Genomic DNA, 20,601 nt, shown 5'->3' on the forward strand with positions numbered 1-20,601 from the left:
AAGTTGTGCTGTCTCTCTTAATGTGACGTCTTATTCCAATAGCAAGCTTATCATCATCACTCTAAGTTGTGCTGTCTCTCTTAATGTGACGTCTTATTCCAATAGCAAGCTTATCATCATCACTCTAAGTTGTGCTGTCTCTCTTAATGTGACGTCTTATTCCAATAGCTAGCTTATCATCATCACTCTAAGTTGTGCTGTCTCTCTTAATGTGACGTCTTATTCCAATAGCAAGCTTATCATCATCACTCTAAGTTGTGCTGTCTCTCTTTATGTGACGTCTTATTCCAATAGCAAGCTTATCATCATCACTCTAAGTTGTGCTGTCTCTCTTAATGTGACGTCTTATTCCAATAGCAAGCTTATCATCATCACTCTAAGTTGTGCTGTCTCTCTTAATGTGACGTGTTATTCCAATAGCTAGCTTATCATCTACGGTAACAGGTATAATAATGCTTTAGCATCAGAATCACAAGAAACCAGAAATTATTTCTGATTCCCTGAGAAAACAGTTTCTTAATGCCATCCAAAAGAGAAATTATGTTGACAATAAACTTTAAAACTAGGTTTATGGCTGAACTCATGCAAAAAAGAATGAGTTTGAAGATAATTTTATGTTTATGTAACTTGGGTACACCACAGAATCAAGATAGGACATAGGATATAAAATAAAGTATTTTGTAGGTTTCTTTGTTCATTTTACTAGCAGGTTTGGTGTAATGCTTTAGTAGTTGCATTGGATCTTTCAGCCTTTTAAAACAGCTTCGTCGGTCTGGTAAGAAGTCTTAATTCTCTCTGGTAATAAGTACATTTTTTTAGAACTCTCCAGAACGTACCTTTGTTCACAGACACGATGACAACAGTATTTTGGTTTTAAACTATTTACCACCTTTTTGTTCTTTTCAGTGAGGTTGTACTTTGCACGTATTGAACATATATCCTGTCATAGGCTAGTACTGATCCTCCATCTTTGGTTTGATGTTGTTTTTTTGACGAAATATTTATAAAGACTCTGTCCTTGTTTGTGATTTATACGTCGTTATTGGTATTAGGGGTAAGTCTTAGAAGTTTTTCATTTATCAATGCATTATTAGAGAAGTATCAGTGCTATGCTGAACAATGTCGTTTGTCAGCGAATTGTTACATTTTCTCGTTATTCGTAATGTTATTTGTTGTTAGTATTAAGTAAAATACTGTTTTGTATATGATTTGAGCCATGCATTCACTAGTGATGGCTGTCGTCGATCGTTCTGAATATAGTAAATCACCAAAATATTAATAAATAATAAAAACGTTAGCTATATAGTTGTTACAAGTATGAATAATTGAGTTATACATGACAAAATCAAAGAGAAAAAATAACACGTGACCAATATAAACAGGAGAACATGATCAATGAAAACATTCCATGAAATCATTAACAAAGCATAAATTTAGTTCATTTGGAAAGGAAGCATGTGAATTGAAAATAAATCCTTGAATCAGTAATGAGATATAACAATTCAGAAGTGAGAATAATGATAGAAATGAGCATGATTTATTTCTCCGAAAAGGGACTGAAGACCGCCTGGATGGCTCACGTTTTTTAACTACTCGCATCATTATACAGTAATATGCTGTCTGTCAGTCAGTCAGTAGCCACTAACATTACTTCACATAAGAGACGCTTAACATTGCAATTTGTACTGTTGTGACAGTAAAGCGTGCGCATGCCATGAATCATGAGAAGAATTATGCACTCTGTACGATACAACACAACAGACATTTAAACTTCAAAAGCAAAAAGTATAAATACTTGTCATTCTTAATCTTAGTCTTATTTACATTTCAAGCAAAACAGTTTCGGAGAACCTTCGGAAGAACGTCTAGCATTTTATTTCATTTTTATATATGTCTGCTACTGTAGTCACAAACAAATGAGTTAACAATTTGTAAACTATTTAACAGAACTAATTTGAAAGAGACTCCTGTTACTCAGCTACGTATGGCAAATGTTTTAAGGTTTCAAGACGTCATCGACTGGAAACAGTTAATAACTGTCTTATAAGTTCCATTGTGCTGGTTGGAGAATTACATTTCAACAGCGTAATTAAACGTTCAGACTCTTTTATCTTATTTAATAATAACAACGTTATAAATTAAATATGATTTAATAAACATACTTCCTCTTATTCAGATCCCAGTAGTTCACGTATTTGGTTGTGATCCCATCTTTGTCCAAAGACTTGTTTAAGTTTATCATTTATTACTTTGTTTAGTTTGTGGATCTGGAATAATCTTGCTTGGTACCCGACTAAGAATTGAACTGGAAATAGATTATGATGTGGAAAGAAATCATTTCTAGGGTTTAGTATAAGCTAGATATATCATCTGTCCTTATTCATTTGATATTCCTTTAACTTCGCTCAGTTATGACAGAAGGAAAATATAAATATTGTACTGGTAGAAGTTTTAAAGTTTTGATAATGAGGATAAATGTATGAAGATGGGAAGGGTAAGAGGTTTATTGATGAAGACAAAAACTATTGTAAGGATGAAACGTTTTTTTTTAATTTACTTGACACAGTTAACATTTTGGAATACACGTACTCTAAGTCCGAAAACACAGTGTATTGTTATTTACTGACATGTACAAACAAAGTCAGGTCGTTTGATATTGCAGAACATGAAGCTTAAGAAACCACTGGAAAGGAATCAGAAGTAGAATGAGCACATAAGCCACAAAATATAACCAAAACAGTGATATTATTAAGAACTGCGCAAAGCGTTTATTCATAAAAATACAAAATAATATTAATAAAACAGCTTCTATTCAGAATTTAGAACATGTAGATTGACAAATAGTAAAAATAGAACATGTTCTATAAAGGAGATAATAAACAACACGATGATAAAAATTAAAGAATGGACATGTTCTATAAGGGTATTGATGTACGACACTGATAAAAATTAGTTTAAAAGGACATAAGCCATAAAGATGTTTATATGCGATACGTTGATAAAAATCAATTAATTAAAGGACATGCTCCATAAAGGAACACATGTACGGCACGTTGTTAAGAATCAGTTAAAGGGGCATGCTCTATAAAAATGTTGATATACGACACGCTATTAAGGCTAAAGAAAGAACATGTTCCCTAAAGGGTGTGTTTTCTATTAGCAAAGCCATCTCGGGCTATCTGCTGAGCCCACCGAGGGGAATTGAACCCCTGATTTTAGCGTTGTAAATACGTAGACTTACGCTGTGCTAGCGGGGGACTCCCTGAAGGTGTTAATATATGACACGCTGTTAATATGCAATTAAAGAAAGGACATGTTCCCTAAACGTGTTGCTATATGACACGCTTTTAAAACTAAATTAAAGAAAGGACATGTTTCATAAAAATGTTGAAATACGACACATCATTGAAACTCAATTAAAAAAAGAACATGTTTTATAGAGGTGTTGATACACGACACTATCTTCTTTCCAAGTGATTGTTTTCCTCTGTGCTTCCTTCTAAGAAATTCTTTCATAGAGTTTAATATCTAATGATATGCCCAATTTATTTTTTCCTCTGCTGTCATATTTCTTAAATAATACTTTTTCTTGTGGATCATCTCTAATACCTCCCCATTCTTTTGATTTTATATTCAGCAGATGTGATGTGTTAGTCACCAAACCCACACTTTAAAACTTTCTATTCTTTTAATGTTACGCTTTCTCAAAGTCTAGGTTTCCACTGGTTATATCATAACACTCTATGCAATGGTTTTATAAACTAATGTCTTCTTCAGTGTTCTGCCCAATATTTTAGTTAAAAGAGGCATGTTTTATTCTAAACGTTTAGATTCCAATTGCAATTCGTATTTCTTTTCTTTGGAGCATTTTTCATCAAAACTGTTATACCTTGTCTAGTTTCTGTCCTTCTATGCAGATATTCAAACATAAATTATTTGTTATTTCAATCATTGTTTCTACCAAAGTATGCGGCCCTTCCGTGGAGCAATACGAATATAAGAATGCAGTTATGCGTGTTTAATGACTCACTTCTGTTTCCACAAAAGTTACTGAAGTTTGAAAAATTGTATCCTTTATTTTTCGTATCGTTAATTTAATTATAATAAAACATTTTACTTCCTTTCATAAATTTCGATCGCTTTTTGTTGGGCCTCAGAAAGAAGATTTAATATTGGTTTTTCTCTTCCCAACTGTTAAGTTTCACACTTTACGTTGTGCAAGTATATAACCAATTTTAATTTTGTGTTTGTAAAAACGACACAGATTTCATTACACATTGCTTTTATTAAATTTATTTATATCTTAAACAAAACGAGTGTGTTTTCTGGAAGTATCTGAATACAGAGTCTTATTATCAGTTCACCTGCCACTTAAATCTGCTTTTGTTTGTTTTTGTACGGTGTGATCCAAAGTGTGAGTGAGCCCTTCAAACAAATGTAAGCAAGCGCACTTAGTGATACTGATAACTTATCTGTCAATTCTACTAAGCATAGTGAACCTCGTTACTCATAAGTTAGAGCCGTAATTCTGAATATCACGTTTAGTCGTCAAGTTGAGCTGATTTATCAGATAAATTTCTTTCATTCCTGAGTCTTTAAAATGTATAAATTTACACAAGATAATTTTACATGTGAAGAGACAAAGCCTAGAGGAGTGAAAAAAAAATGAAAATCTCAAAAACATTTTTTGGTAATAAGCAGCTCTTCATTATATGGAGTTTTTAATTATTTATGTTGACCCATCAATATTCACCTGCTGCATAAAGGTAACAGTTATTATTATGTGAACAAAGTATCTTCGAGTAAACTATCTCTGAGGTAACAGTTATTACGCGAACAATCTGACACCGTAGTAACTGTTAATAATGTACTATTCACTTCTGTAACAAATACAGTTAGATAACGATTGCTAAGATACAAGATCTAACATAAATATATTCTGGTTCCATGAACATTTTACACCCCATTTTGGTACACTTTTTACTATATTCAAATCAATTAATTGCTAAGTTATCGTACCGGGCCTGGCATGGCCAAGCGCGTAAGGCGTGCGACTCGTAATCCGAGGGTCGCGGGTTCGCGCCCGAGTCGCGCTAAACATGCTCGCCCTCCCAGCCGTGGGGCGTATAATGTGACGGTCAATCCCACTATTCGTTGGTAAAGAGTAGCCCAAAGTTGGCGGGTGGTGATGACTAGCTGCCTTCCCTCTAGTCTTACACTGGTAAATTAGGGACGGCTAGCACAGATAGCCCTCGAGTAGCTTTGTGCGAAATTCCAAAAAACAAACAAACAAACAAAGTTATCGTACCATGTTTGTTTTATTCACATAGTGTTACTGACGTAAAGTTCAAGTGACACTAAATAAAGTAATTTTTCACTATCATTTCTATTCAAACAAATTTCTAATTTAGAAATACAACTTTCATTTATTTCTAAGAGGCATTTTTTTAGGGGTATTCAAATGTTTCAAAATTGGTAACGCAAAAAACTCATTCTTCTCAGGCTCTTTTATAGCGTCAATTATTTAAATAAAACTGGCTTGCGTACAACCGTCTACAACCATGGGTTTGTTTGTTTTGTTTTTGAATTTCGCACAAAACTACTCGAGGGCTATCTGTGCTAGCCGTCCCTAATTTAGCAGTGTAAGACTAGAGGGAAGGCAGCTAGTCATCACCATCCACCGCCAACTCTTGGGCTACTCTTTTACCAATAGTGGAATTGACCGTTACATTATAACGCCGCCAATGGCTGAAAGGGCGAGCATGTTTGGCGCGACGGGGTTGCGAACCCGCGACCCTCAGATTACAAGTCGCACGTTTGACCATGCCGGGCCAACAACCATGGGAAAACAGCTTTGGTTTCTTGTTTTCAGTAATCTATCCTGTCGTCAATATTCATTATTGATCTATGTCTTTTTCTATTTCCTATCTTCTTCAGGATTAAATAGTGATGAAAAAGGTGTTTTGGATGGAAAAAAGTTATTAAAATATATTCAAGGCCCCCTCATAAGCACTGATAGCTGTACAACAACATTAACCATGAGCAGATTAATTTTTTATCTCTTGTAATATTGGTTTTGCAACTTTTTTACTTTAATTTTAAAAAAACGAAAATTTGTTAAGTTGAAAGATATTTTTATGCAATGCGCTAAAGTTTAAATGTTTTTAATCCGCTAATATTGGGCAAAATTTGCTCTCAAAGAGAAACCTAAAGTAATGAAAACATTTTTTTTTAACTGAAAACTATTTCAGGTATTTTCATGCTGGCATTTATTATAAAGTGTTTTTTTTTTCACACGAGCATGTGAAGTTGTAGAAGAAGAGGGCAGTTGACGGTCTCTACCTGTAGCTGTACGTAACCGTGTTTGTCCAGCACTCACTGATTTAATATGATACCAGAATAGAAAAGGTTCATTGCTCAACAAACCAAAGAGTGAATCAGGCTGACGTTAGTGACATCAGATTCCAGCAATTTCGTCAGATGCCTCCAAGGAAAGGGCTCCTCGCTCCACAGAACACTTTTCTCGACACAATTGCCACCCGCTTTGATGGAACTCGTGAGTATATAATTTATTTGATTTTTTTTTTTTTTTCTGTAGCTAATAGTAACACACGCCATTTTCCCCGTAATGTTTAAGCCTATATTACCTCTGTAGACTCTTTTGCATTCGATCTTGGATTTAAAAGTCGAGAACACGTTTCGTATGAAACATATATCTGAAAGAATTGATATTTCTTCTTTTTAAAAACAATATTTTGTTTTTTTCAACGTATTTAAAACAACGTTCAGTTCTCTCTTACTAGACAGGAAAAACAAACTGTAGGAATTTGTATACGTACACAGCTTTAAGTTTTAAGGTACTTTTGTTTTCGTTTTTTTTTGTTTCTGTTTATTATTTTGTTTAATACAGCACGATGTTCACGTAAGATAACTTCTAAAATCACCAGCACTTCCAGTGTTAAAGATTTACTTGTAGTAGCAGCTGTCACAGTGTAGTCAATCCTTAGCTAAAGGTTAACTGGAAAACACTTGGATTTGTCTTGCAGGAATCCTTAAAATAGGCTTAGACTTCTAACGAATCATTCATAAAAGTAAGAGATGATTTTTAAATCGTAGTAAGTTTTTATACTGTGAAAAATTTACATTTAAGTCACTTCTTCAACTTGTTTACGACCATAAAGCTTTTCTTCGCTGTAATGTAGTAATTAACTTTACATCCATTGTTTTACATTGAGTTATGTTTACTCTGATAGGTTTTATGAAATTTGATTTCAGTCGAGGTCTCTGATGCTTCAATGATACGTTTCGTGACTGGTTACGCTAAATTATGGGTTCGATTTCCCTACTTGAAACATTTCCTTCAGCACATTGAGCAGGTATGCTGAGACAGTTTTAGTTGGAACGTTTCGGTTGCTTTGGCTCGGAAATTAATTAAGGTTAGAAAGGTAAAGGTTAGAAACCAACGTTAGTTATCGGAGCGTCTACTTGGTGTGTGTGTTGGTTGTTTTTTCTTATAGCAAAACTACATCGAGCTGTCTGCTGTGTCCACAGAGGGGAATCGAGGCCCTGGTTTTAGCATTTTCAATTCGTAGACTTACCGCTGTACTAGCGGGGGACATCTAGTTGGTAAAGACAAAAACTAACATTAGTTATTGGAGTATGTAATAAGGAAAAGTGCTGTATAAATTAATTTTCATAAACATTAATATTAACTAATGATAAATAATTTTATTAAGAATTGTTTCAGTCATTATAAGTTATACTACCAATTTGTGGATTCCGTCCTGACGATGACCGAAGAAGGTCGAAACGTTGTTCGCTCTTCAATGTAAAATATTTTCTCAACCCAAACGAGCCGTTTTTGCATATAAAAGAAGCAACGATTTGTTTGTTTGTTTGTTTGTTTTGTAATTTCGCACAAAGCTACTCGAGGGCTATCTGTGCTAGCCATCCCTAATTTAGCAGTGTAAGACTAGAGGGAAGGCAGCTAGTCATCACCACCCACCGCCAACTCTTGGGCTACTCTTTTACCAACGAATAGTGGGATTGACCGTCACATTATAACGCCTCCACGGCTGAAAGGGCGAGCATGTTTGGCGCGAAGGGGCTGCGAACCCGCGACCTTCAGATTACGAATCGCACGCCTTAACACGCTTGGCCATGCCGGGCCCAAAAGCAACGAAAAACTTTATCTAGTGACCGCTATAAACCGGGTTTCGATACCCGTGGCTAGCAGAGCACAGGTAGTCCATTGTGCAGCTTTGTGCTTAATTCCAAACGAACAATCCTATCTACTAGGGCTGTGTAACATTAAAATGACATCAATAGTTAGTGGCTTTTTAGAATGTTTTTGATGGAAATTTTCCCACCTGGCTCATCTGTAAATTTGGAGGTTTATAACGTTAAAAATCAGGCTTCCATACTGTCGGTGGGAAGTACACAAATGATCTATTGTGTAACTCTTGTGCTTCTAAAACAAATTAGCAAGCAAATAATTCAGCAAAAGTAATAGAATTGACCAGGAAGAATCATAACCTGACTTCCAAACCTTCGAGCAGAATGGATAGATACTCTACTTTGCATGCAAGGTCTACATTCTTTGAAAAGTTTACCAGTAGCTTTCAGGTCTTATTCAGTATTCGAGTGCTGTATAAGCCAGAACTCTTCGAAACAGTTATACTATCTTAAAATCTATGAGTTTATAGCAAATGCAAAATCCAGTTATGTTAACGTATAATATTATTAAGTTATTTTCTTTCATAAAGGATACTGCGGTGATTCACATTTAGATTCTATAAACTTGAAACACCTGTATTATGTCGTAAAGAACAGTGAGATTGTTCACACGAAGTTTCATGAGATTCTTAAGTGATCTGTGGTTGAAGTTGTATTATGTTTCAAGGACATTGAGGTTGTTCAGATAAAGTTCATAGATACTCTGAACATGCATTTATTGGTCCAAATGGAATCTTATATCATGTTGCCACTCAATGCAAGGTCTTGAAACTATCGTAAGAAGTCAATTATGAGAACTGCATGCAAGTACTACGTACGCCCCGTGGCTGCATGCTCATACTGAGTGGAGGTTACACGTTCTGAGAGTGATTTACCGACTCCATTATAAACCACCCATGATGTAGTACACGCAACCTTCCAAACGAAAGCAATGCGATACTAAGTTCTAAAAGGTTTGTTTGTTTGTTCGTTAACCAAAAATCGACATAATTTCACTCTCTACACTGTGTCCACCGTAGAAAATCAAACGATAAATTTTATCGTTATAAGTTTACCGCTGAGCCACTAGAGAAGGAACTTTTACTGAAAGGGAAGCCTGTCGATTTTTGTTTTACATTATTATTATTTATTTATATTTTTAAACAACTACTTCTGATGTGTTTATGTATCAAATGAAATTAGAAATTTCCAACGACTTTCGTTCTCAGTTCCAACCTTGGTTGCTGCCTAGGTAATTAACTCTTAAGATCTATTTGTCGGTCGACTGTAGAATATGCGAGATTCTGACTATTTGTCAGTTGAGGGTAGAATCTGCGAGACTGTGCATAAATAGTTCTTATTCTGAATATATATATATCACAAAAATACAATCGTGGTTTAGTGACGGACGTGTTCAAAGTGTGAATCTTGTGAATTAATGGTTCGTGGTCAAATTCCATAAACATGTCCTTCGCACTTTAAAATCTTGGGTGAACTGTAGGAATGTCAGTGGAAACTAATATTCAGACACACAAGAGTAACTCTAAAGTAAGCTGTGGTGGTGGTGATGACCATCTCCTTCCCTCTAGCCTATCATCTCAAAATTAGGAAAGTTATGCACAAACAGCCCTTGTGAACTTTGTGAAACAGTTCTAAAACAAACAAATAAATACTCATATGTGAAGTTATCATAAATAATACTATTTCTATTTAGAAAATTCAAGTTTTTATTTTTCTCTTATAACACCAAAATTTTAAACATTTCTTAAACACTAAAATTGTTTAATAAATTGAATGAATGATGAACCTTATATATAATAGAAAACACTAAGTATGATATTTTAATACGATTATTTACAAGCTAGGTGATATTTAATGTGCAAAGCTTTTAAATCTCGCAAATGATTTGTTTAGCCTCAGATATCATGTTTAGTTAATCTTTATGTGAAGAAATGCCAATAAGGAGCTACAGCAGTTAATCGTCGGAAAATTCACGATTTATGAAACACATGTATGTGAAAAAAAGCAACTTTAGTTTTCAAAATGAAGATCAGGAAATAGACTTCCGTGATAACACCACATTCTATAGACTTCCGTGATAACACCACATTTTATAGACTTCCGTGATAACACCACATTCTGTAGACTTCCGTGATAACACCACATTCTATAGACTTCCGTGATAACACCACATTCTGTAGACTTCCGTGATAACACCACATTCTATAGACTTCCGTGATAACACCACATTCTATAGCAACACTTTCTCTTCATTCACAACAACACATTCTAAATTCGTAATGTGTGTTTAATGAAGGAAGAAAATGATACAGGATTATATGCTGTATTCAAATAGCAGATGAATCATAAAGAGTAATGTGTCAATCTAAACTTCGTACTAAAATAATTAATTTAGAGTCCATCAAGCATTTCTTCACGCAGACGTTTTTACACTTTTTTGGTAGTTAGTGAAGACTCGATGCTACTAAAAATAATGTTAATAAATTTTAGGGGCATATACAGATGTATTAATAATATTTAAATAAATTTCTTCTGTATCGCTCATAGCTTAGCAGCTGAATAATGGAGCTAATGAATATGCCATAAAATTAAAACTATTTACAAAGCAGTTTACAGACAAATGTTTTTCTCTAATATTACATTGGCTTGTGAAAAACTATTAAATCTTATGTTTCAACTAAGCTTTCAATCATTTTTTATTATTTTTTGACATCAAATGAAATGTTGTAAATTGGAAAGTGCCGGTTTGTTTTTGTATACTGACATAGTTTGAGCAAAGCACAGTTATCGACCTCTTAAATAAATCTTACAGTATACCAGAAGTATAATATTCTGTTTCGTAACGATGGAGGGCGTTTAAAACTTAGTGTAACGATTCTAATGTTTGAATCTGTCGAATTTTGCAACGTTAAAATTCAACACTGCCTGTAAGTTGTAGATTATAGTTAGAGGTTGCACTTCTAGTTACGCTTTAGTTTTATATTTATATTCTTTTTAGCCTGACGTCAAGTAAGTTTACTTTCTGTAAATATTCATATTCAAAAGTGAAATAAAAATAGTTATTTCATACACTTTTTTCCAAACTTTCTACGGACTATCCCATCTAGATTAGGCTCTCAGCTCAGTCGGTGTAGACCATATATAAATCCACCTTGACTTTTAATTTTGAATGGATTTGATCAGAGTAGCAAATATTGACATAAAAACGAAACATAGCCCACAAATTTCAAAATTTTCGTGCTAACCTATTCAATGATGTTTTGTGCTTAAATATTTCTAATTTTGAGCTGATAACCTGGGGAGATGGCAGCTTGTTAAAAGCGATTACAACACCAGCCTCTAACTCTTAGGTTACTCTTGTCTCGCCGAATAGACGAATTTGACTGTTCTGCTTATAACGCACCCACACTAACGAGACTACAACAATGATCCCACAAATTCTAGTCTAGCATCCTAACCACTGGTCCTTGATAAATATGTGATTGGATAAGTAGGTAAGTGGATATATAAAAACATTGATAGAGTGATAGATCAGATGGGTGGATAGATAGATATGTTCTAAGAAATCGATAGAAATGCAGAAGGAAGTAGTTGATCATTTGCATAGATTTTATACGTGTTTTTTCTAACTATTTCAAGTCTCAAACTGATTTACTTTTTATTTTTAAGTTTTCAGAATCCCTATTATTCTTATTTCTTGTATAATGTTAATATATTTTATAAGAAAACAGAATTTCAGAATCGATTTATTCTGATTTTCCTTTTTATGGAGTAGGGGAAGAAGTAATTAGGCTGTTATTCAAAAAGCATCAATCACGCCCATCTCCTTGCATCTACCATTAAACAAATACGCAGGCATTTTGGGTGATAAATTGCAAATTGTCAGTTTAAATACACGTTTTTTTTTTCAGGTTTCTTTCTGATTGATCAGTGTTATTTATCAGCTGCGGCGATAATTATTGCTTATAATGTTTATTCTTTTGTTAAGTATAAAAACCCTTTTCATTAACATGAGAAATTGTTTTCTTGCATACTCAAACGGCTTTAGCATCAGTCTTAGTGACGTTTTAGTAGATACTTAATAGAAGTGGGCAATATGAAAAGGTTAAAAGCATTCAACCAGTTTAAGGTACTCTGAGCTTTAAGATTAACTAGAACCATATGAACGACTTAAGATATTGTAAACTAATAAGATTAGCTACAAGCATGCAAGCGATTTAAGGCGCTGTAAACTTGAAGATTAACTACAACCATATAAATAGTTTAAGGTACTTAAAGCTTTAACATTAGCTGGAACTATTTGATATTAAAAAGTTTAAGGTAGTGTAAACTGTAAGATTAACTACAATCATGTAATGTTAAAAGAGTCTAAAGTATTGTACGTTTGAGTATTAACAGATAAACGGATACTCATTTGCAAAGTTATCTGAACTAAATATTTAGATAATGGAGTGTTAACCGTAAAATTACTAAGGTTTTCCCTGCGGTCTCTATTGTCTTCTTAGCCTTCATCAGTACACCTGGGGTCCACATGGACCCGAGGATAAATGTTTTAATATTTTTTCATTAATCAGTTATATTTTTATTTATTTTTATGTAAATTGTCACATTATCATCCTCTGACAGAAAAATAATAAAACTTTTGATGTTTTGCAATCCAATACTTTTTGTGAATAAAAAGTTGCGTGGGGTCTGTGCAGACCCCAAGTAATACACAGATTATGAGCTCTGTGCCTTCATCAGGCATTGTGTGTATGGACTCATAAAGATTATCTATTGCAGTAAACAGTGAGTACGTATTCACATCTCTCCTGAAGTAAAGTAATGCGCACAACCTACTTCAGAGATGTCTCCATAATCCTCGTGCAACGCAGAGAGGAGTCAAATCTGCCTTCGTAGATCTAAGATTGCTTGACACAAGACAGCATGCTTGTCAAGGTGTACCAGCAACAAAGAAACGATGCTATCTTTCCCCAAGATTCGCGGACAGGAAAGTCCGTCAAATCTGTATATCATGTGGAAACCATGTGTGCGCTGATCATAAAGTGAACATAAAGTGTTTATCATAAGTTTTGCTAATATATTGTCCAAACTTTGGCATTAGTTTAACTCTGAAACAAAGTTTGTAGTTCGACCCTCTTGAGTCCGTTCGGACCCTATGCACATTTTCGTAAAATTTGGTGTTTTCGTAACATATTCGAGAAATCTGTTTCTTCATTTTGTATTTTATTAGTTTTAATTGTAAGATGTCAATAAGAAAAGAAGTGGTCCTATATTATCGAAATATATGTCAATGAAGACAATTTTTTGTCTAAATATGAGAAAATGGATATAAGTAAATTTTATATTTTGTAATAATAAATCACGTTATATACTTATGGTACTCAGTCTTTCTTACAGTTTATCTGCACAATACTGTAAGGCAGTATGCTAACTTTTCAACATCTAAACCATAGCTTCAACCTTATGATCATTAAATGTATGCGAGGTCCATATGGACCCCAGGTGTACTGAAAGGTGGATACTTTAACGTGTACTGATGACGGTTAAACAAGTTTTTTTGAATAGGTTATACACCATATTGCTTGTGGGTCCTTTCATTTGCTTACTATATGGCTCTTAATAACATAAGAATCACACAAAGAATTAAAATATTTCGATATTGGAATTAATGCCATTAAATCTTGCTGTATAGGGTTCAAAACTTAGATGTTTTATACTTGGAGATTACTCTGATAGTATCCAAGAGACTACTGTGAAATTATCTTGGAGACTATTATAATATTCACTTGGTGACTAACGTGAAATTAACCAAGAAAGTACTGTGAAATTATCTTTGAAATAATTATAACATTAAGTTGGAAACTACCTTGGAGATTATCTTAGAGATTTCCATGGAAATTACAATGATTTTACCTTGGAGTCTAGCAAATACTATTGCATTATGTTGGATACTAGAGTAGTATTACCTTGAAGGATACTATAACATGACCATAGAAACTTAGGTGAGATTAACATGGAGATTTGTATGACAGTATCTTGCAAACTACTATTATAATAACTATAATATTATAATTATTATAATTACTATAATATTATGTTTGAGATTACTGCGACATTACTATGATGTTACCTTGGAGATTTGTGCGATATTAACTTGGAATTTACTTTAATTTGCTGAGATACAAGTGTGAGGTTACTTTATAAATTACCTTGACATGACCTGTGAGATTAATTTGTAGATTATTTTGAGATTACCTCAGATATTAGTATGAGATTATCTTGGAGATTACTATGAGATAACCTTGGAAACTACTATAAAGTTACTTTGGAGATTATTTAAGAAGGTGATTTCCAGTACTGTGGGGTTAATTGGAAACTACTGTGAGACTATTTTGAAAATTACTGCAAGATTATCATCCAGATTACTGTGAAATTATCTTTCAGATTACTGTTGTATTACATTCGAGATAACTGTGATTTTATTTTTTAGATAAATATGAAATCACCTTGGAAATTACTGCGTGATTATCTTCAAAATTAATGTAATTGAGGCTACTGTGGGTATAGCTTGGAGACTACAACTATACTATCATTGAAATTATTTTGAGATTACCCTAAGGAATACAATGAGGATTATCTAATTACTAGAAGATTACCTTGGTGACCACTGTAAGATTAATATGGACATTACATTGAGATTATCTTGGAGAATACTGTTGGATTAACTTGGATATCACATGAAAACAACATGAAGATGACGATGACTCCACATTGGAAATTACTACAATATTGTCTTGGAGGTTAATATGCTATTGTCTTGAAGATATTGCGAGATTTTCTTGAATATTAATGTGATATTACCTTGGAAACTACTGTTTTATTACCTTATGAGATGAAAGTGCAAACCTTACAGTTTTATTCATAGAGTATTTAAAGTATACTAATTAAACGCCTGTCCCCTTAATACATAATTCTTGTTCATTGTTGGCTTTACAAAGAATTTTAAATTATTTTCTATCTATAGGCTTATTCACATAAGGTTTCGTAATACTTGGAAAATTCGTCTTAACATGTTCTGTTTACAATTTAGTGTTATGCACTATAATACGTATCAAACATTTTGGGTATTTATATTCATATATCATATTAAAGGATTGATATATGAGTGGCTTATATTTTGTTTTATAAAACAAATTGTCAAAATATTGAATTATTGTTTTATGCAGTGATAAACTTGGAAATTATTGAATTACATCGCGTTTGTAATTGCAGGTTTAGTACAAACGACAATTTATACGCACGTGAACCAGGTGACCAGGTCAAAGAACTTTAGAGCTCAAATATAGTCGTTTCTAATTGTGAATTAGGGAAGACAGCCATCAGTCATCATCTTCTGCTATCAGGACTTTGTTCAGCTATTCTAATCAAATAATGAAGAGTCAGCTGAAAGTGCGCAACGTGTTCAGCGTGATCACGTCTCGAACCCTTCACTTGCAGTAGCTACTCTATAACCACTATATATATTTGAAACTTTTTAAAACCACATAATTTATAGAACAAGATTTTTAGTTCGGTCCTTGTGGACTTGTATGTCATTCGTTGATTTTTGAAATCAACTGCTCAAATTGAAATGAACACGATAGGTTGAAAGCACAAACATCCGTTGATAATTAGTCAGAACATAAGTATTTTAACAAACATTGTTCCAAAGTAGTATCTACCGTTTAAAGAAAGTATATCTCTATTAAGTGTCATTATCGATCTATCTTGCCTTCAATCTATCGTTCCAAATTGCTCATGGTTTAGTTTTTACTTCAAGGAATTAAACAAAATCTAATGTTCTCTAATTTGTAACCCTTTCTTAAGTTAATTCCTTCACGTCTAACAACCCTTTCATCCATCATTTGTTACATATTCCTTAATTTACAGCATCCCTAATTTCTATCATATTCCCTAGTTTAAAAAAGCCTTTATTTCCGTCATATTCCCCACTTTCCACAACCCCAATTTTCATCATATTAATACAGAATTTTCTAATTTTCAACAACCTATATTTCCGTCATATTTGTGTCGAATTCTCCACTTTGACACTACCCTATTTTCCATCATATTTTTTTCATATTCTCTAATATGCATCAACTATTACTTTAACCGTTTCTTCTAAATCAGTAATCGTTTAGATTTCGACGCCTACAAATTTTACACCATGTACGTAAGGCTTTCATATCCACTGTTATAAAGAACTCTCTGTTATCTTTCATCATCTACTTTTTTCTTTTATAATCGACATTTGACGTAACACACGACGCTTTACTCTGTCGATGCAATGAACACTAAATACATTTCGCTATCGAAATGATAAAATTAATATCTACAGACGTTCCTCCCTCCTTCAGTTAAAATAAATTTTCTTCGAACTACCAGTTCTTTGTTATTCGTCGATACAGAAAATAAGAAGCAATAATTAAGTGCACGACTAAAAAATGGAAAGTTTTATGATTATCTATCGCTCAAACTTGTTTCTCGCTCTACCAGATAGGCTATTGTAATCAAGTGCCAAAGCTCAAAATATGTCGTTAATTCAGTATAGCCAACGCATTTACTGTTTATTTATTTTCAAAATATAGAATACCTGCATTTTCAGACACTGTTGACTATATTTTTCGTCTTGTTGCAATTTGTTAATTATCAATAAATTCCGATCAAAGCAAGCAACCTAAACAGATTAGAAGTAAAAATTACGCACATACAGAAAGTAAGAATAAGTATATAAAAATTATTATTACTTAAAAGTTGGAAACTCAGAATAAAATAAAATAAAAAAGATTATTCATTGTACAGCAGTAAGTCTACGGATTTACAACGCTAAAGTCAAGAGTTCGATTCCCCTCTGTGGACTCAACAGTTAGCCCAAGGTGGCTTTGTTATAAAAACACACACACACCCTATTCACCGAGTAAGATGAATACTTAAGGTGATGTGTAAAAGTTGTGTTATGTAGAATCTCAATGTAATACATGATTTATTAGTTAACGTCCTTTATTTTTGCTTGAGATATCTAACAAGTAGGATCTGTGCTGTCATTAAGTGCACTTTAGAATTATCAATATTCATAGAATTTTTTTTTAACTTCCAATGTCCATTAATAATTTGTATGTACCCTTACAAATGAAAATAAGAGATTACGAGTATACAATATCCGGGAATTAAACAGGAAATTATAGCTTCACTTGAAGAGAAGGGTAAATGTCATATAATTCAACATGTTAGTCGAAACAAACTTCTTACATCATTAACTTGTAAAAGTGACGAGGCTTTTCCTAATTTCAGAGCATATTATAAACTTTTTTCAGACTTTGTTTCTTTTCAGTTCTTTCTTTCGTAGCTTCTATTCGGTCCTCATCTGTCGGTGACAGTTCCAGATGTAATCAAAATAAGCTGTTCTGCATTTGCTGGATTCCGAGATCAAAGTTTTGTGCTATAAATATTTTGATCAACGGTTAACGTTACTGCAGTGGGTAACAAAAGTGGCTCACAATTATGCTAACATTTGTATATGGCATATTGAAAACCAGCTCGTACATAGAAACGTTACATAGACGACATATGTTGTTATTTTTTCATTTGAACAGCCGATCTTAAATCACTTCAATAATTTATCACACGTACAAACTCGTTTCATAAAACAATCAAGTTTACGTGTGATTAATCGTCTACGTGGATTAACTTTGTTGACTTCACAGTTTTTCTAAAAAACTAAATTTTACACACTTAGTTGTACAAAACAATAATACGTTCATTATAAAGGCTGTCACCTCTCTCACACTAAACGAAACATTACCTACAGGCAAGCTCTTAGAATAAAGAAAATATGTTCAGATAAAACAGACTACAGAAAACATACTATGTATCTAAAACAAACCATGTTACAAAGATGATATAAAGACACCGAAATCGACAGACAGATTGAGATGATATAAAGACATCGAAATCGACAGACAGATTGAAAAGGATAACAACACTAAGCGCAAAACACACTGAATCAGAGTAATACTAAATTTTAAAATATGGAATTCCTCTTATTATTACCTATCAGTATAAGTTCACAAGCGTTTCACGAATTCTGAAGAAACGTTTGCATTACCTACAGCTTAACCATCGTCTTAAAAAGATATTTCCTGAAGTTCCCGTTGCCTCCTTCCGAAAAAGCGGAAAGATATCCTTGTTCACACCCCATTACATCCCACATGTGGTCAGCACAATTGAAGAAGCTTTAAAATATATAAAGAAATCACTTATGAAACCAAAAACGCCATATATCTAATACACTGTATTAGATAAATGCAATAATCAGTATGTAGAACATACACAAACAACTATTATAGAACATTTTAACAACCATAAATCTTCTGTTAACATTGACAAAGACCTCTCTGTTTAACAACAGTTTAACCAACCCGGTAATTTTATTAACGATGTTATTCAAATTGGTATTGAAACGGGATTCCAAAATAAAATAGACAGAGAAATAAAGATCTAGATCCTGGAATCACTGATCTCGTTCATTGATTCCATCTCTAACAGAAAAGTAATTTTTAATCATTGTTATTTTTTCATATAGTATGAAAGTTGAATTTCCTAGAACTTACTATTATTTAAGATAATTTTTCATGCCTGATTTTTATAAAATGATTAGTATAACGTATCTTTCTTCAGTCAGTCTCCAGGTGTCACCTTTATTTTAATTAAACACCTAAGTATAATTTTAAATAAACATATTTAGCAATTTCTAAATTTAAAATATCCCTAACACCTTTTCACGTACTCTCTCTATCGGTTACATTGTTCCCTTAGAAAATGAGACGCTTACAATAGAGCTTAGAAAAAATAGATATTTCATGGAAAACCGGATAGCCTTCATGATGTCACTAAACTCCCTCTCGAGGCCCGGCATGGCCAAGCGTGTTAAGGCGTACGACTCGTAATCTGAGGGTCGCGGGTTCGCATCCCCGTCGCGCCAAACATGCTCGCCCTATCAGCCGTGGGAGCGTTATAAAGTGACGGTCAATCCCACTATTCGTTGGTAAAAGAGTAGCCCAAGAGTTTGCGGTGGGTGGTAATGACTAGCTGCCTTCCCTCTAGTCTTACACTGCTAAATTAGGGACGCCTAGCGCAGATAGCCATCGAGTAGCTTTGTGCGACATTTAAAAAAACAAACTCCCTCTCTGTGTATTAAGTTCGATTACATCACTACTCCCAATTTGCCCTTTAAGAAGAAATGAAACTCAACCTTTCGAAAGAGCTCGGGTTATAGGATTTTTATTCCTTTCTATCATGACTTCTCAAACCTATGTGTTTTTCTAACATCATGAATTCTTGGTCAGTTTATTTCTTTTACGAGTTTTATTTTATTACGATAGACATTTATCTTGTGCCACTTTTATAATTAATAAGGTGCGAAATCAGCAAAAACACGTTAACTTAAGAATTGAAAAAAACAACAAAATTTTCATTGTGTAAAAATTAAAACTACAAGCGACGATTCATATAATTACCAAATCTGTCATATGTATATCATTTTTCAAATGTTTATGGATAAATGTGATTATAAAATCGTTTTTCAAAATTGTTCCCGAACATTTTAATGCTGTACAGGTAAAGCCAGCTTCTGCATTTTTCAAGTTATTTTAAATCTCTCTTATAATATTACAAATTGGGTTTTAATACCTGTGGTGGGCACATCACAGATATCCCATTGTGTAGCTTATCGTGTTTCGGAAAACTTAAACATCTGTAATTATATTTAAATTTGTATAACCCTAAGAAAACATCTAAAATATATCTATCTGTCGTTCTAATAGTAGGTGTCTCTGTCAGACGATGTCTCTCTCGATTTTTCTATATTTCTGCCTTCTTTCTTTGATTGGTCTAATAATTTGTCTATCTAGCTATCTGCATATCTAATTGTCTGTCAAATAAACTATCCTTCTATTAAACTGTATCTATCTAAAAGTATTCATTTCAATATATCTATCTACATTTCTTAGTTTCTGAGCGGTTAGTATGTTTAATCTGAAAAGACGTTTTTTCTCTCATCTGTTTAACTTGATGTAATTTAGGTATTCATTGTATGAATAAAAATGGTTTTATCACTGATAAAACACGCACTTTTTTTACAAAAGAAATCTGCTTTTCAACCACAGCATCATTATTTTACTGGTTATGGAAATGTCACGTGACTTTTTTTCATCCATTGTTAGCATAACGTTTATTTTCATTATTAGGTAACTAAGGTAAGAATCAGAACAAGACAGACATTTTGTCGGATACAGTGGAGCATCATTACGCTGGAAATGAGTCTCC

General features: G+C 33.4%; 1 protein-coding gene across 1 annotated transcript in view; it reads left to right on the forward strand.

The window, feature by feature from the left end:
* Positions 1-20,601, forward strand: part of LOC143234932 (voltage-gated delayed rectifier potassium channel KCNH8-like) — a 131,578-nt gene that overhangs the window by 38,757 nt on the left and 72,220 nt on the right. The window contains exon 2 of the mRNA XM_076472626.1: positions 6,301-6,556. Within this exon, the coding sequence (XP_076328741.1) occupies positions 6,481-6,556 (76 nt within the window). The 5' untranslated portion in view covers positions 6,301-6,480. The remainder of the gene's footprint in view (positions 1-6,300; positions 6,557-20,601) is intronic.

This window comes from Tachypleus tridentatus, chromosome 12 (assembly GCF_004210375.1).
Source record: "Tachypleus tridentatus isolate NWPU-2018 chromosome 12, ASM421037v1, whole genome shotgun sequence".
Lineage (NCBI taxonomy): Eukaryota > Metazoa > Arthropoda > Merostomata > Xiphosura > Limulidae > Tachypleus > Tachypleus tridentatus.